This window comes from Amblyomma americanum, chromosome 4, assembly GCF_052857255.1.
Source record: "Amblyomma americanum isolate KBUSLIRL-KWMA chromosome 4, ASM5285725v1, whole genome shotgun sequence".
Lineage (NCBI taxonomy): Eukaryota > Metazoa > Arthropoda > Arachnida > Ixodida > Ixodidae > Amblyomma > Amblyomma americanum.
The window spans coordinates 174,108,396-174,122,477 of NC_135500.1; the positions used below are offsets into that span (position 1 = coordinate 174,108,396).

At 43.3% G+C, this 14,082-nt stretch overlaps 1 protein-coding gene across 1 annotated transcript in view; it reads right to left on the reverse strand.

Moving 5' to 3' along the window:
* Positions 1-6,418: 6,418 nt before the first annotated feature.
* Pgm2a (phosphoglucomutase 2) overlaps positions 6,419-14,082 on the reverse strand; it is a 29,379-nt gene continuing 21,715 nt past the window's right edge. Inside the window, exons 10-16 of the mRNA XM_077662265.1 lie at positions 13,925-14,007; positions 12,757-12,850; positions 10,657-10,786; positions 9,029-9,131; positions 8,865-8,951; positions 8,100-8,239; positions 6,419-6,840 (exon numbers count right to left, since the gene is read on the reverse strand). Of these exons, the coding sequence (XP_077518391.1) occupies positions 6,738-6,840; positions 8,100-8,239; positions 8,865-8,951; positions 9,029-9,131; positions 10,657-10,786; positions 12,757-12,850; positions 13,925-14,007 (740 nt within the window). The 3' untranslated portion in view covers positions 6,419-6,737. The remainder of the gene's footprint in view (positions 6,841-8,099; positions 8,240-8,864; positions 8,952-9,028; positions 9,132-10,656; positions 10,787-12,756; positions 12,851-13,924; positions 14,008-14,082) is intronic.

A 14,082-nucleotide genomic window follows, 5' to 3' on the forward strand; every position in this document is an offset into this window, starting at 1 on the left:
TTTCCTTTCCCCCCAAAACCAATTATTATTATTAGTCGAGTGCCATAACCACTGAGCCGCCGCGGCGGCGGCATGAATTAAAGGACAAAATGAGCTGTCCCTCTCACAGGCATGTCACGCCTTCTTTTCGATGGAGAGGCCCGTGTACTATGCGATGTCAGTGTACGTTAAAAAACTCCAGGTGGTCGAAATTTCCGGAGCTCTTCATTACGGCGTCCCTCATAGCCTGAATCGCTTTGGGACGATAACCCGCACAAGCCAAACAAATCCAAACCAATCTTGCTTTCGAACGGAGTCGAAGATAGCACCAATTATCCTGACCTGGCCAGCGGGACATGCAGAAGTCATCCAAGAAAAAGCTGAAGAAAATGAGAAATTAAGATGCTTGAAGACGAATCTGTCCGCCCAATTGCACATTGCAGAATTTTAGCACAACGGAGACATACACCGGATGTATGCCTGCTCCGCACGCGCAGTTGCGCTATATATGTGGTGCAAGTAAGGAGCGCACCTGCCGCTGCGATTGCGCAGCAGGTATGCGGAAACCGGCACTACACCTACACTATGCTTAAACTATCGCCCTATTGTCGAAGTACCCAGCTTTGGGAAATATGGAACGACCACTTAAAATCCGTGCCAAACGGGCGGAGAGGGGTGCATAGCGGTAGGCAGGTGTGCGGACGCCAGAGGACTTTGCCGATCCAGCCGCTGACATGAGCGAACAATAATGAAGCCCCAGCCCACAGGACTCAAGCGACGACTGCTACCAGCCAGCGCTCTGAGTGTGTCTCCTGCTTTCTCCTTTAAGACAGAGTTAGCAATAAATATTTCGCCAGGATACCACTCTGTCGGCTCATTCTTTCTCACAACAGGACCTCTAGAGTACAACTTATTCGGTTGCATTGTTGTGGCGGACCTCCGACAGGCGGAAACGTCACATTGCAGAAGCCTCCTGTATGTCCGGCGGACGTTCCGATTCCGACAACCGTTTTCAAATTTTCCGTTTTTCTCATATGTCGACCTAGCTTTGGACCTTAAACGGACGTACAATGGACACCGCCAGCCGTGCTTTAATTATTGAATGCCTGCTGGCCAATAGGAAAACGAATAGCGGGCCACTAAAGGACGCCCGCGTGAGGTCCACTTTTGTCTCTACACTCATTGCATAATGCACCCTTTTAGCATCCTGGTGTTGAGTGGAATCTGCAGATGCTGTTGTAGAATTGTCTTGCTATACTAAGGAGCGGTATACGGTTACATTATCTGACGTGCATGATGGCCCGCAAAGGAATGTTTGATATCGCTTGAGTGCTGTGCCAGTAGCAGCACTGCAGAGCCCACCAAAAAAAAAAAAAAACATCCTATCGGCGAGTTCGATCTGTTTTTAGTTAATCTATATGTTGTAGTAAACACTCAACTAGTTTGAAATCCCAGTAACAAACGTGTTGGGGTCAGTTGAACAAAGCTAGATGGAGTTTACATAGCTTGAATGAACTCTTGGGGTCGTGTTAGACCATTTCCACAGGCGAGCAGGAAAACTGCAGCGGCACAAGGGCCTTTCCTCCTCTAGTTAGTTGAATTTTTTAAGTTTTTAGGAAAAGAAAGGCACAGTAACTGTCTTACTTTGGTGGCACCTCAAACGTGACGTGAGGGAAGGAAGATGGGAGTTAACTCTCGCTACCACGCCATAGGCGACCGGGCATATATGACCGACGTTTTGAAAAAACCGCCAAAATTCATATCGGCGATTGCAGGCCCGCTGCGCCATCTAGGTTGTTTCCATAGAACCAAGTCTATAATCGCAGCTTTTGTTTTCAGTTTAGAACGTGAGGGGACGCCGTGAAAAATGGAACCGATGAACATGTGATGGAACTTTGAGCGACCGCAGCAGCATCAGCCGGTGAACATGGCGTGCGCGCCGCCGCCCGCTCCTCGAAATCCGACACCGAGTGCTTCGGCTGGTGTCAGTTCCGGTTTTTGCGACGAAAGCAGGTGATAAGTCAGACAACGATGTAATAATAATAATAATTGGATTTTGGGGGGAAAGGAAATGGCGCAGTATCTGTCTCATATATCGTTGGACACCTGAACCGCGCCGTAAGGGGAGGGATAAAGGAGGGAGTGAAAGAAGAAAGAAAGAAGAGGTGCCGTAGTGGAGGGCTCCGGAAATAATTTCGACCACCTGGGGATCTTTAACGTGCACTGACATCGCACAGCACACGGGCGCCTTAGCGTTTTTCCTCCATAAAAACGCAGCATGTACAAATGTCGGATTTCGGTTCCAACAGCGAGACTTCGTCTCAGGGTCCTGGAACGTCAGCGTGTATTCGCACTTAAGTTGTTTTTGTTCCCTCTCTGTTTCCTGCAGTGCATGCGGTTTGTAACTGATGACAGGTTTATTCTTGTGCTTCAGGACCTTCACAACATATGGCCAACACATTTTGCCAAATGCTCGGGTCACGTCACGTTTTTCAACCGAGACGACGGGCAGTTGTCCATGTTCGCACATCACTGCGGAGCGGCATTGGGAGATTCGCTCAACCTCTCGGCTTCTTGGTATTCTTCGCGCTGGAGGTGATGGTCTTTGTACGAAAACACTAATAAGTGTGCTTGGATGAATTTTTTGGGCAGGCAAACATACGCTCAGTGTGACGGCTCATGGGAAGAGGTGAATCCATTGGACAAATTCATTAGAATCATCTGACACACTGGAATTGTTCACCTGCCGCGACTATATCTCTACTAGAATACAGGAATCATATCTGTTCAAGCCTTCAGCCATCAGATAACATTTTCAGAAATCAGTTTTTCGCTTTGCCTGTTTTTCTGCACTTAGCGGGAACAGAGGATTCAGTGGCGGCTGCATCTGTTGGCAAGACTTGAAAGTGTCCTGGCTTTTGAACCCCATCAATGAAAGTTCGATCCTGATGTTCTAGAGCTTGCCCAAAGTGCCATATTTGGTCTGCTGGCTTTCAGGAAGCAGTTCATCCAACAAATCTTAGAGTATGGATGAAGTAGAAGTACACGCCCCCAATCCTCCCGTAGAATCTGTTCGACCAACTCCAAAAAAATGGAAAAAGGAAGGAACTGCAAGCTCTGCTACCAGAAAACAAAACATGAACAAAGATCGAACGTTACATGCAGTACCTGTCAAGTCTACCTCTGATTCACATCTTCACATGATTGCTTTTCAGAGTGGCACCACAGTGACGACCGCTGACTTGACCGGCTCTGGAAAGTGCAACAATTTTTCCTCAGAGCTGAAACTTGGAAGAATGACAGCTATAAACATGTGAACCAGTTCGTATATTCCAGTCTTCCTCTAATCAAGTTCGCACTTAGCGCAGCCGGTAATTTGTTTTTTCTGTACTTTTTCCCACATTTGACTAATAAATGGTCAAGTACTTATGCACACATGACTGCTGTTTGTTTTATTCAGAAGTGTAACTAATAAGCTACAATTTCATGTGTTGCAATTTGCGCTGGGCTTGTTACTTCTTGTGAAAAAAAAAATTTTCAGTACATTCCAAATTTCTTCGGTAGCGAAAGAAAGGTGCGATGGTGAACGCCTCCGAAGCAATTTCGACCACCCGATGATCTTTAACGTACACCAAAACTGCACAACACACAGGCGCCTTTTACGCTTCGCCTCCATCGAAACACGGCCGGGTTCGAACTCGTGTACTCCGACTCGGCGCCCAGTGGACCACGAATATCCTTGAGCCACACTAGATGTTAGGAGGACGTCTGCCTGATGTCATCTCTTGTCAATAATCGAAGTAGATTTAGTGAACCAATGAACGAGCGGTGGATATCCGCTTTTTGACATCCACCAACAACGAACCAGTGGATGTACCGCGCATTCGCTATTTCTGGACGTACCAGTTTGGCAGTGCGTCGGTAATAAACGGTCGATGGGACGAGATGGTAATGAACAGAGGGGAGGTCCTCTAATGGTAGCTGATGTCAACAGCAACATAAAAGTATGCTTCTCGCGTTGTCTGATTTTTTCACTTTATACAATAATGTTGTTCAACCTAATAAAAGTTTGCATTTGGACCTCTTAAATTGTGCCTGCCTTAGATTACATACATGACGTGAAAAGTTAATTAAAAAACTTTACTTAGCCACCGACCGTTACCACATAATGGCCACCCTTCACAGTTGAGCATAGGATGAGCCCATGACCTCAAAGATTAGGGTGCAAGCTATGCATTCTATTTGTGCTCTGTTGTCCTCTTTGCACCTTGTAGCGTTCTTGTCAGCTTAATTAGAGCTGTTAATTATTAAGAGCATCCTGCTGTCACGGTTTCCAGGTCTGCGAGCCTGCAGGACTGCGTTACCGCTTTTGCGAAAGTTTTATCTTTGGATGCTCAGATGCCACGCGGATATCGTCGTTACGTTCTAGCAGCTGCCACAAAAGAACCCAAAAATGTCAGAACGTCTGCTTTCGGACGCCCGGTGATCACAGGTAAAAAACGGTTTGTCCGACGGAGGTCGGAACATTCGAGCTGTGGTAACGGAAGCCAATCGGACGTAAAATGCATTGTGGAACATAACATGAACGTCTTTCGAACGCTCTGAAGGACACCAGAATATCCGGCGCGGGTGTACGAGGGATCTTCACTCGGCTGCATTTATCTTTAAGCGAGACGGTCCCAGGGATGTCCGCAGTTCCTATTTGGGATCTGACTCGGCGTTCATCAGACATCTGAACATCAGATAGCGGACGACCTTCATTCTTCGAATGCCTATGGTCCAATGGACAATCTTTGACGGACGTCCGGCAAAGATCCAAATGCATGTCTCATATTTTTTTGCCATCCGGTTTGTTCGCTCCAACAGAAGTCCTGCAGATGTTTGTTCATGGACTGGTGCAGTGTTCTGAACCAGACATCCTACACACATCTGGTGCGGGGTAGGATCAGCATGAATTTATACGCAGGAACTAGAGTTCATTTTGCCAACAACTGCAATGAACTTTACATGTCGCTGCGGGCAATCACCTGTCACCCTTGAGCCTGTCGAGCTCAAGTAAAGGCTAAGAGGTTTACATGCACTGGTGGAAAGGCAAAGGTTGTTTGCTTGATATCAGTGCATGTAAATGAAGACTTCAACTGCACGTCCAGATCATTCAAAGCTGTAATCCAGTTGAACTGGTGTACAGCAAGCTGTTAAGGTTCACTCACAAATAGATCTCCACGACTAGCAATTCCTATGGCTGCATGCCCACAGCAGTGATATATGTGCTTAGTGCTAATTTGGACAAAGCATGTGCACCCCTTGGATGCCCTATATCTAAACAGGCTATCCTGTGCACATCTCATGAATGTCTGCACTGGGTTTGTCCCCATTTTGGACGTCCATATGATGTCAGAATATGCTGTTTAGACGCTTGTGGGATGTCCTCACGGAAACCAATTCTTTTGCGTGGGACCATCCAACAGCTGCCAGTAGTAGGTCTCGAGGATTTTGCCGGATGTCCTATAGAGATCTGAACATCCACCTTTGGACATTAGCCAATGGGATGCTTTCGACAAATTTGTACACCTATGTGGACATCACAAAACAACGATTCGTTTATTGGTACCACCCGCATACCTCTGCGACCACTTGTTTGCGCGCCATGGCCCCCCGAAGGTCGCCTTTATTACAGTTTTGTCGACCAAAGGCCGCCGGTACGAATCCCTCACACAAACCAGGCTTCAAATCAACTAATAACTTCGTGCGCTTGTGTCTCGTGGTGTTCTTATGTGGTGTTGTTCCCTTGTCTTGATTGTAGCGCACCCCAGTCTCAGTTTGCACGCCAAATCGTGCCGATTTGACATCGCTCCGAAACCTCTGCACCAAACGGGTGGGCCACAATTTCGTAACCAATGGCAACCCCAAGTGGCACCACTCTCGGCACCCGCTCAGACGGTACATATTATAGTGGAACGCCAGCATATCGGGTAAACCAGCCACGGCCAGAAGGTTCGGCCATTTGGCGGTGCGGCCGCTCCGACTCCTGGCGCAGCTGTGGCATGTCACATAGTTTTGATGTCACCCTCTGGTTGTTGAAAGGCTGGTTTTTCGGAGCAGAGTTTGCTCGCTCCTGCTAGGCCAGTAAAGCTTTCGCTTTAAAAGTCCCATGCGGCCAGCCAATTAATGACCCACAGTTTTGTGATGTACAGCCTGACATACATTCAATAGCTCTGGTGTGGAGTGTAGATTTGTAGGTTTAACTGAGAGTGCCTTGCGAGAAAAAAGCAGTGTGAAGTGGGAAAAACAGGGAGATCTGAGGTGCCCCAATTTTCGTTCACGCTAATAAAATGAATTATCAGAGTTTAAGCTTATAACACTTTTCAGGAAAACTAGCCATGGTTGAATTTGGTACTGAAGAGTCTTTTACCCATTTTGATTTACTGAAAACCACAAATAAACAAGGAATATGTTTATTTCTCCAAAATATAAAATCTTAAAAAAAGGGCCATATATTAACAAGTAAATCTACACTGTGTGAGGCGAATAGCAAAGCCATGTGCAGTTCATATTGTATTCTATAGATTTTCTTCTTCTACTAGCTGGAAAACGACACAGATATGCAAGCTGCCACATTAACTTGCTGTAATATATTTAACTTAAAATTAAGGAAATAGAAAAACTGCAGAAGCCTAGATATAAAGAATATTTCTTGGTCCTGAATAAAATACGTTTAAAAATAAACCAAGGCCTGGAAAAACAATTACACTGACTATTCAATCAGCTTTAGGACAAAAGCCATTCAGCTCAGGCTGGAAGAATTCTTGAACCATCAGCGATATAATCTGGTTTAGTTCATCCTCCAGCTTTTTCCATGACCTGAAAAACAACAAAAAGTTTATAACTTGTGAAACTTGTTCAAAAGCCTTGAAAAAGAAAGAGTATAGTTAAGATAATGAATTGAGTCATTCTAAGCCATTGCATTTTATACAATGGCTTCCCATTAAACTGAACAAACACGCAATAACTATGCTAAATTTTGAAGGCATACAATGGTTAAGTATGTTGAAAAATGCAGACAGATTCACAACAATGTGTTTATTTACTTTGTTAGTTGTGTAGCAGTCTTTATTTACATACAGACATGCACATGGGGAACTAAGAAAATGTAGTTTTTGAGCATGCTTATAAATCTGCTGTTCTTACTGCATTCTTCTTCAAAGCTTGAATGACACCCTCTGCACTTCTCACTTATCCTGTTCTGTTATTACTATTTAATCTGGTTCACCATGATAGATTTCTTTTGCTGCCATAAGGTTACACATGTAATAGCATGGAAAACTGCACAAAACATTGGACAAGACCGAAAAAATGCTCTTATTAGTATGTATCTAAAATCACCTAGGATATTTTAAGACGCTGATAAAGACACACTAATAGAACATATTATTCTGATCTGACTGCATTTTGTTGCATGACCCAGGAGAAATTAAATGCTGCTGTGCCAACACTACTCTGGAACTAATGCTCTCACACCATAGCACAATATGCCTACCAAATTTAGCAAGTTCACGAGAGTCAAGACATCTAAGTCTGTGTTTACGTTGCACATGCTTGTATGCACTATGAAAAATTGTAAGATGTCCAAGTCCTTAGCATGGTGCATGATAGTGTGTACACTACAGGTGATCCACTGCACTCTTAAGAGATAAAAGCCTCCTAGCTAGGGCCTCCGAATTGGGAGAACTGCATTGCAAAACTGCAGTGCAGCCCCATAAGGCACATTGTTGTGCGTCCAAAAAACCACATTGCAAGTAAGAACTGCTGCACTTAACACTGGACAAGTGCCAAGAAGTGAGCAGAGCATCTGGTTTCTGTGCCAGCCAGATAATTCACCCATGTTTCTTTTCCAGTCGCTAATGTTCTATGCCTAGACCAAAGGACAATATTAGGCTGCAATAATAGATTTGATTTTGATTCTTGGTTCACGATCACCATTTGATTCAGTCACCTGTGCCAGAGTACCTCCTATTGTGTGCTCTCAGCCTGCAGTACAAGTCTTACATTGTAGTTCCCAGTAAGGCACCACCAAATCAAGAGATATAATATAGAGCTGGGCACCACCACAGCAGGCTTACTTTCTCTCAGCGCCAGGCTTTGAGCACAGCTCACTGTAATACTTGATCTTGGGCTCTGTTCCACTTGTTCGAATAGTAATGACACAGCCGTTGTCAAAGTAGAATGTGATCATCTGGCTGGAGCTGCTAGTGGGTAGTATCTGAAATAAATATGCAGTGGTACTTGAGAAAAATTGAACCTCTCCCTGAAAATTAGATGCATTTCTACATATCAGACATGCTCTGAAATACTGCTGTAACAATAGAGCTTACTTTGCATAAAAAGAAGGTAAGAAATAACTATTTATCTGCACCCAGAACATGAAACAAGAGGACACTATATGCAATGTTCATTTAACACTGCCTACACATTGCTGCAATTATTTGTGCTATCAATCTCCCCAACATTGCTCTTCAGCTTGTGCACTTCAGCACTAGTTTGTACAGCGATAATACGCTTGCATTTGTACAGCCTTTATCAAAAGTACCTGTTACAATGTGGGGAGTGAGCCAGATATTCTTTTCTTCTGCAAGTTTCACACAACGCGAGTCATTATAATCACAGTCAGAATATGCCCAAACTCCAGTTGCAGCCTTGCTCGGTTGTGCCCTGTAAATTAATGCCTTACTTCCACTAAAAATTGTAAAAGCAAATGCACACCATGTGTAATTACCCTTCCCCCCCTTTTAAAGAACTGTTTCAAACTCACAGAACCTCTACCACGCCAATTATCCCATAGCAGAAAAAGACCAACACTCCCCATCAGCTAACAAAGCAATACTTACAGCCTTCTTGTCAGGTTGTGTGTCATCATATCCAGTAGTCAGGTCCCTTATATTTTTGATGGTATAAGGACCAAGGCTGCGTGGGTACTGTAGAATGTGAAACAGAATTCAGTAAATGAAACATACACATAGCAAAAGAAACTTTAAAATGAAGCAACTGTTACCGTGTTCTTTCCACTGAAGTTCCTGAGTCGCTCAAACATCCTCTTTATTGTTGGCTGATGGTGGCAGATGTAGTAAGAGTTGTTGGAGACATGGTAGCCATAACTGGAAAAAAAAAATCGCAGACAATTTATCGAGGTTAGGCCAAATGCAAAATAGGTGTTGTAGCACTTCAGTTCTGGTTCGAGAATCAGTTTTCAAGGCCAAGCAGGCTTCAGACAAAGATTGGCGAAATCAGAGGTAAAGTTCGCCTTAAGGATGTGACACAATAGAATTAATGGATTAATGCCCATATATGCAGAACTGGTCATTCTCTATATTACATTCATAGCTTGCTGGGAGTTCTCATACCACTCCTGGTGCAGTGGTGCTGCGGTTAACCGATGCACCATTACCATGCGATGGCAGGTGCTGCCACCAATGGGGCTTGTAAGACCCAGGTTGCTCTTCCCGAGCAAACTGTCACGACCAATCATTAATTGAACTACCACCTGCACGGTGGGCACAATGGGACCGGACAAACTGGTGAAATCAGCGAGTGGGGGTTCGAGTGCTGGCACACTAAAAAAGAAATGCCTCAAAGCCCCAAGGAGAAAAGAACCCGATACAAGGATGAAACATACTTCTACATTATCTGCTTTAGAAGTGGCAATACTCACACAGCCTCTACTTTGGGCCAAGGCTCAAGCAACACCTTTTACTTAATTTGAAAACCTAAATTCCCAGGAAAGTAACTGCCATACTTTACAGTCTAAGTAACAATTTTCCTATGCTTTGTACCAGTACCTTACACAGTGGCACAATGTTTAGTGTTACCTACTCTTAGGCTGAGGAGAGGTCAGCGTTATTGTAACTAACTATGGACTACAAGACTGTGACCACTTTGCATCCTCTCCTGAGGGCAGCAGTGGAAAAAAATGTATGCCGTACCAGTCTGGAGGGTGATGAAAATGATATTTTAGTGAAACTAATGCCTATGATGACTACTCTATTTGCATGGAGATAAAGTAGACTGCTTTGAATAATGAGCTTTGCATAACAATGAAGCAAGCTTGGCTTGTGACTTGCGCACAACTGATTCACATGGCAGGTAAAATAGGCTGCAGACCCGAGCCAAAGAGCGTCATAAGTTTTTGCCTACGAGTAGCAAATGTTTACGGACCAATTTTGATGTTAGCATATAATCCACATGGTCATATTTACAGCAAGACAAAAGCCCCTTCCTGTGACCACCTGTTACCCTTCTTGGACCAAATTTAATGCCATTTTCCTTCAGACCTCCTAACCTAATTACCCTGCCTGGCTCTCTACCACCCATGCTTATGTTTCTGTTTACCTGGTATCCATTTAAAAGAAAATAACAGCATTTCTGGTTTCTGAAACTGTTCATGAACATTGAAAATAATCTGTATCGTATCAACATCACAAAGAGGGCTACTCAATACAAAAGAACAACTTATAGGCAGACTTAATAGCAAAAAATGGGCATTCACAGGGGCTGAAACCTAAAAAAATGTGTGACTTCTAGACTGGTAGGTGTCATAATTCTTGCAGGTCTCAGCTTTAAGAAAAGACGTATGGTCCTCTACACCAGCGCCTTCAAGACATGAAGATATCTAGCAACACTCACGTGTCATACAAGACGCCCAGCTGGTCGGCCAAGGTAAGATTCTTCGTCTCCAGGTAAGCAGCCATCTGAGCTGCATGCATAGCAGCACTCACACCGTCCTTGTCGATCACGTGTGTACCACACATGTAACCTGCGCACCGTCCTAACAGTCAGAAAAGTGCTTTCTCCATGCAAAGAAATACTGGAGGAGTAACAACTTATTAAAATAACTGCAAAGCAATGACACTGTTCAACATGATCTATACAGCACACACACAAACCATTTCTCAGCGAAAGAGATCCTTCCAGCACTGAAACTTTTAGCTGTATGGACAACAAATTTTTCATTCTGTGCTTCCTTCTTTCGAACGGTCAGCAAGACGGCATATATGGATCACCATAGAAAAATCCCCTGTGACTGGCCAATTATTTATGACTGAAATTCTTTCTCTCAAGTTGCTTCAGCTTCAGCTTCAACAGCTGAATCATGGCTATGACGTTAAAAGTTAACTTCAGGTGACATGTACAAAAACACAGTAATGTAATTGCTGTTTTGCCATTTTAATTGATTATGACTTTAGCGACAGCGAACCCCAAGAGCCAGAATGGCAATAAATGAGGAAGCAGCTATAATATTGTTGTTTTTGTGTGCCTCACATGACCTCAATTAAATGTCGACATCATAGCTACCATTCGGCTGTTGATAGCAAAACAACACAAGAGAAGAAATTCAATTATAAATTATTTACTGGTCGTAGGCAAATTCCATGTGCCAATTTGTGTTTGATAGTAATGTATTCTGCATGATTACAAAAAAAATGTAAAACCAAAATTTAGTATCTCAGCTCCTTTACTGCTGTTTCTGAAAGGGCAGTCATAAAATGCTGCCACAGTACCATGAACATGCACAAGAAAATTATAGTACACTATGAGCTACTGCTATTAAAAGTGAAGTAAAGAATGCCCCCAGGCTATGTATTTTCCAGCCCTGGCGAATTGCACAATGAGGAGTGAATTACAATGGTATTTTTAAGAACGAGTTGCACCTACATAAAGGACGAACACAGGAAAGACGATGAAAGGTGCTCTTTCTGCCTTAATCATCCTTCCTGTGTTCGTCCTTTATGTATGCACAACTCTTTCTTAACAGCCATGTACTCGCCCAGCAAGTTCTTCCAATCTACAAGGGTATATGCCACCATTTCCCTCTGACAGCAGACTCCAGCAGGTAACAAGTGCTTTTGATACCATTGGTTTCCCCTGAATGAACCACTCTGGCACATGCACATTCAAATCTATTAACAGCATTTCATTGCCTGTTTTTAGCAATGCCTCATACCAAAACTTTGTTTCCTAGGGCAGTCAGGGAAGAAGGTTGCTATCTTCTACAGCTAAATACAGCAACACACAAACCTAACTTCAAAATAAGATTCTGTATGTGATAAATAACTAATGCCACCTGCTGAAATACAGCTAATGCCCTTAAGGATGAACATACTACTGTTGAACCCCTCTCTAGTTAAGTCACTCGGACCAGCAAAAATTTTTGATATGCCAGTCCTTAACTGTATATTTGTTGGCGACGGCATGGCTTTGAAAAATGCTGTCTGGTAGCTAATTGTTTGTCTTGTGAGATAGTTTTCTGCATTCTTGTCTTGGTCCTAGAGGTCGAAGCTTGAGTGACAGGTGGGCACTGAATGAAAATCTGATTGCTGAAGGCAAGAAAAACAAATATTCACAAAAGTGAGCAAACGAAAAAATAAGCATGAGGAATCTGTTCAAAAGCAACACTGACCAAATGTGGCGAGTGGGGTGTCCTTGACACATATTGAAAGCCGTTGGGGTTCCTTTAGGCAAAAAGTATGAAAAGCCCTGCCCTAGAACATGACCATATATACCACCATCACTGTGCAGGATCACATATCCAATTTGCAAACAAATAATGACAGCTCATTTTCTTCAAATCATCTCCTTCAGAATACCACCCATATTATACTCTAAAACAAGATACAAATACAGCATTTTCTGCTCGTCACAATAGCTAGGATGTCTTCAACTGCTGAAACGAGAAGACTCCAACAATTTGACTGTGTGCAAAACTGCGTATTAAACTACACTTACCAATGGCCTCTTCAAAAGCAAGCAAGACAGTTTTGCCCTCCTTCAAGAGTTGGCAAGTCTTGTTGCCCATCCATTTGAATCCAGTGAGTGTTTCCTGGTTAAGCAAAAATGAGTAAAGAAGGAACAAGACCAATTACATCACATATGCTGTCAGACTGTGGTGGTTACTATGCACACCATATCTTGAAAGTTCATAGTCAGCTTTAAATTAAGCATGGCTGAGAGTGGCGGGTATTCTGTTTGACGAACTCCGAGTACACTTGTAGCTACCACTGCCACCGTCATTCAGTTTTTTGTAAATGCCGGTCTGCTCAATAGGGTAGAATCCACTTTTAATGGCCAGAGATATGAAGAACGCTCGCTTGTTATGAACGAGTGTGGTGCTACCATGAAAATATGCATTCGGGCAATGGCAGTTCCTTGCAGCAACAAACAACTGTGGTCGCACCACCTGGTCACAGCGAATGAGAAGTTGTTGTAAACTGGAACTTGAAATTGAAAAGAGAATAAATTCCTGAATCTATATCAGTCGTTTTTTTTTTTACAGTTCTAAGCTTGCACTTTCATATGCTCAGTGTTCTAGGCTTCCTCTGCTCAAGAGATATAAAGTAATTACAACAATATTTCCTATCAGCCCCATTCCAAATACAGCATAACATGCCCCCGAGCTCATGTGTACAAAAGACTTTGCCGTACGTTGCAAGTTGTTGGCTATGTTATGTCACTGCTGTCTATTAGCGTGTAACTACACGTCACCTTTTGTGTCACTTATCATTTTGCCTTTTTCCACAGTATAATTTTCAGGTGATGCTGTGAGCAGCCCCGCAGCCTCTTAGCTTTCTTATATTGGGTGTTCTGTCACAGCTTATGTAAGTGTGAAATGGAAAGCCACAAGTAATCCTAACCGCTGAAGACAGGAACAGACCAGTCCACTGAAGGACAGAAAGAAATGCCATTCAAACTAATTTGAAAATATTTGAAAATCTCAACATCTGGCAACAAAAATTCTTGTTAACTTAATCTACCTCTGGCATCACCTACTTCAATGCTTAGACAGCTTCAAGAGGTGGTTCAAGCATCAGATTCTTCAACAGTACATTCAGCAGTTACATGCAGTCGCAGTTAAGGCTAATGCTGCAACAAGATGAAAATGCTTTGTTTTACTTACAACAAACTTGAAGCCTTCCTTTGCAGCTATGGTGGAAAGGATCTTTGAAGACACGGTGCTGGAGATCATGTAAACATTTTCAGCTGCAAACCAATGTAAAAAGTAAGCCTAGCATAGAAAATAAACAGACGAGGGAAACTACACATTATCCCCTTTTC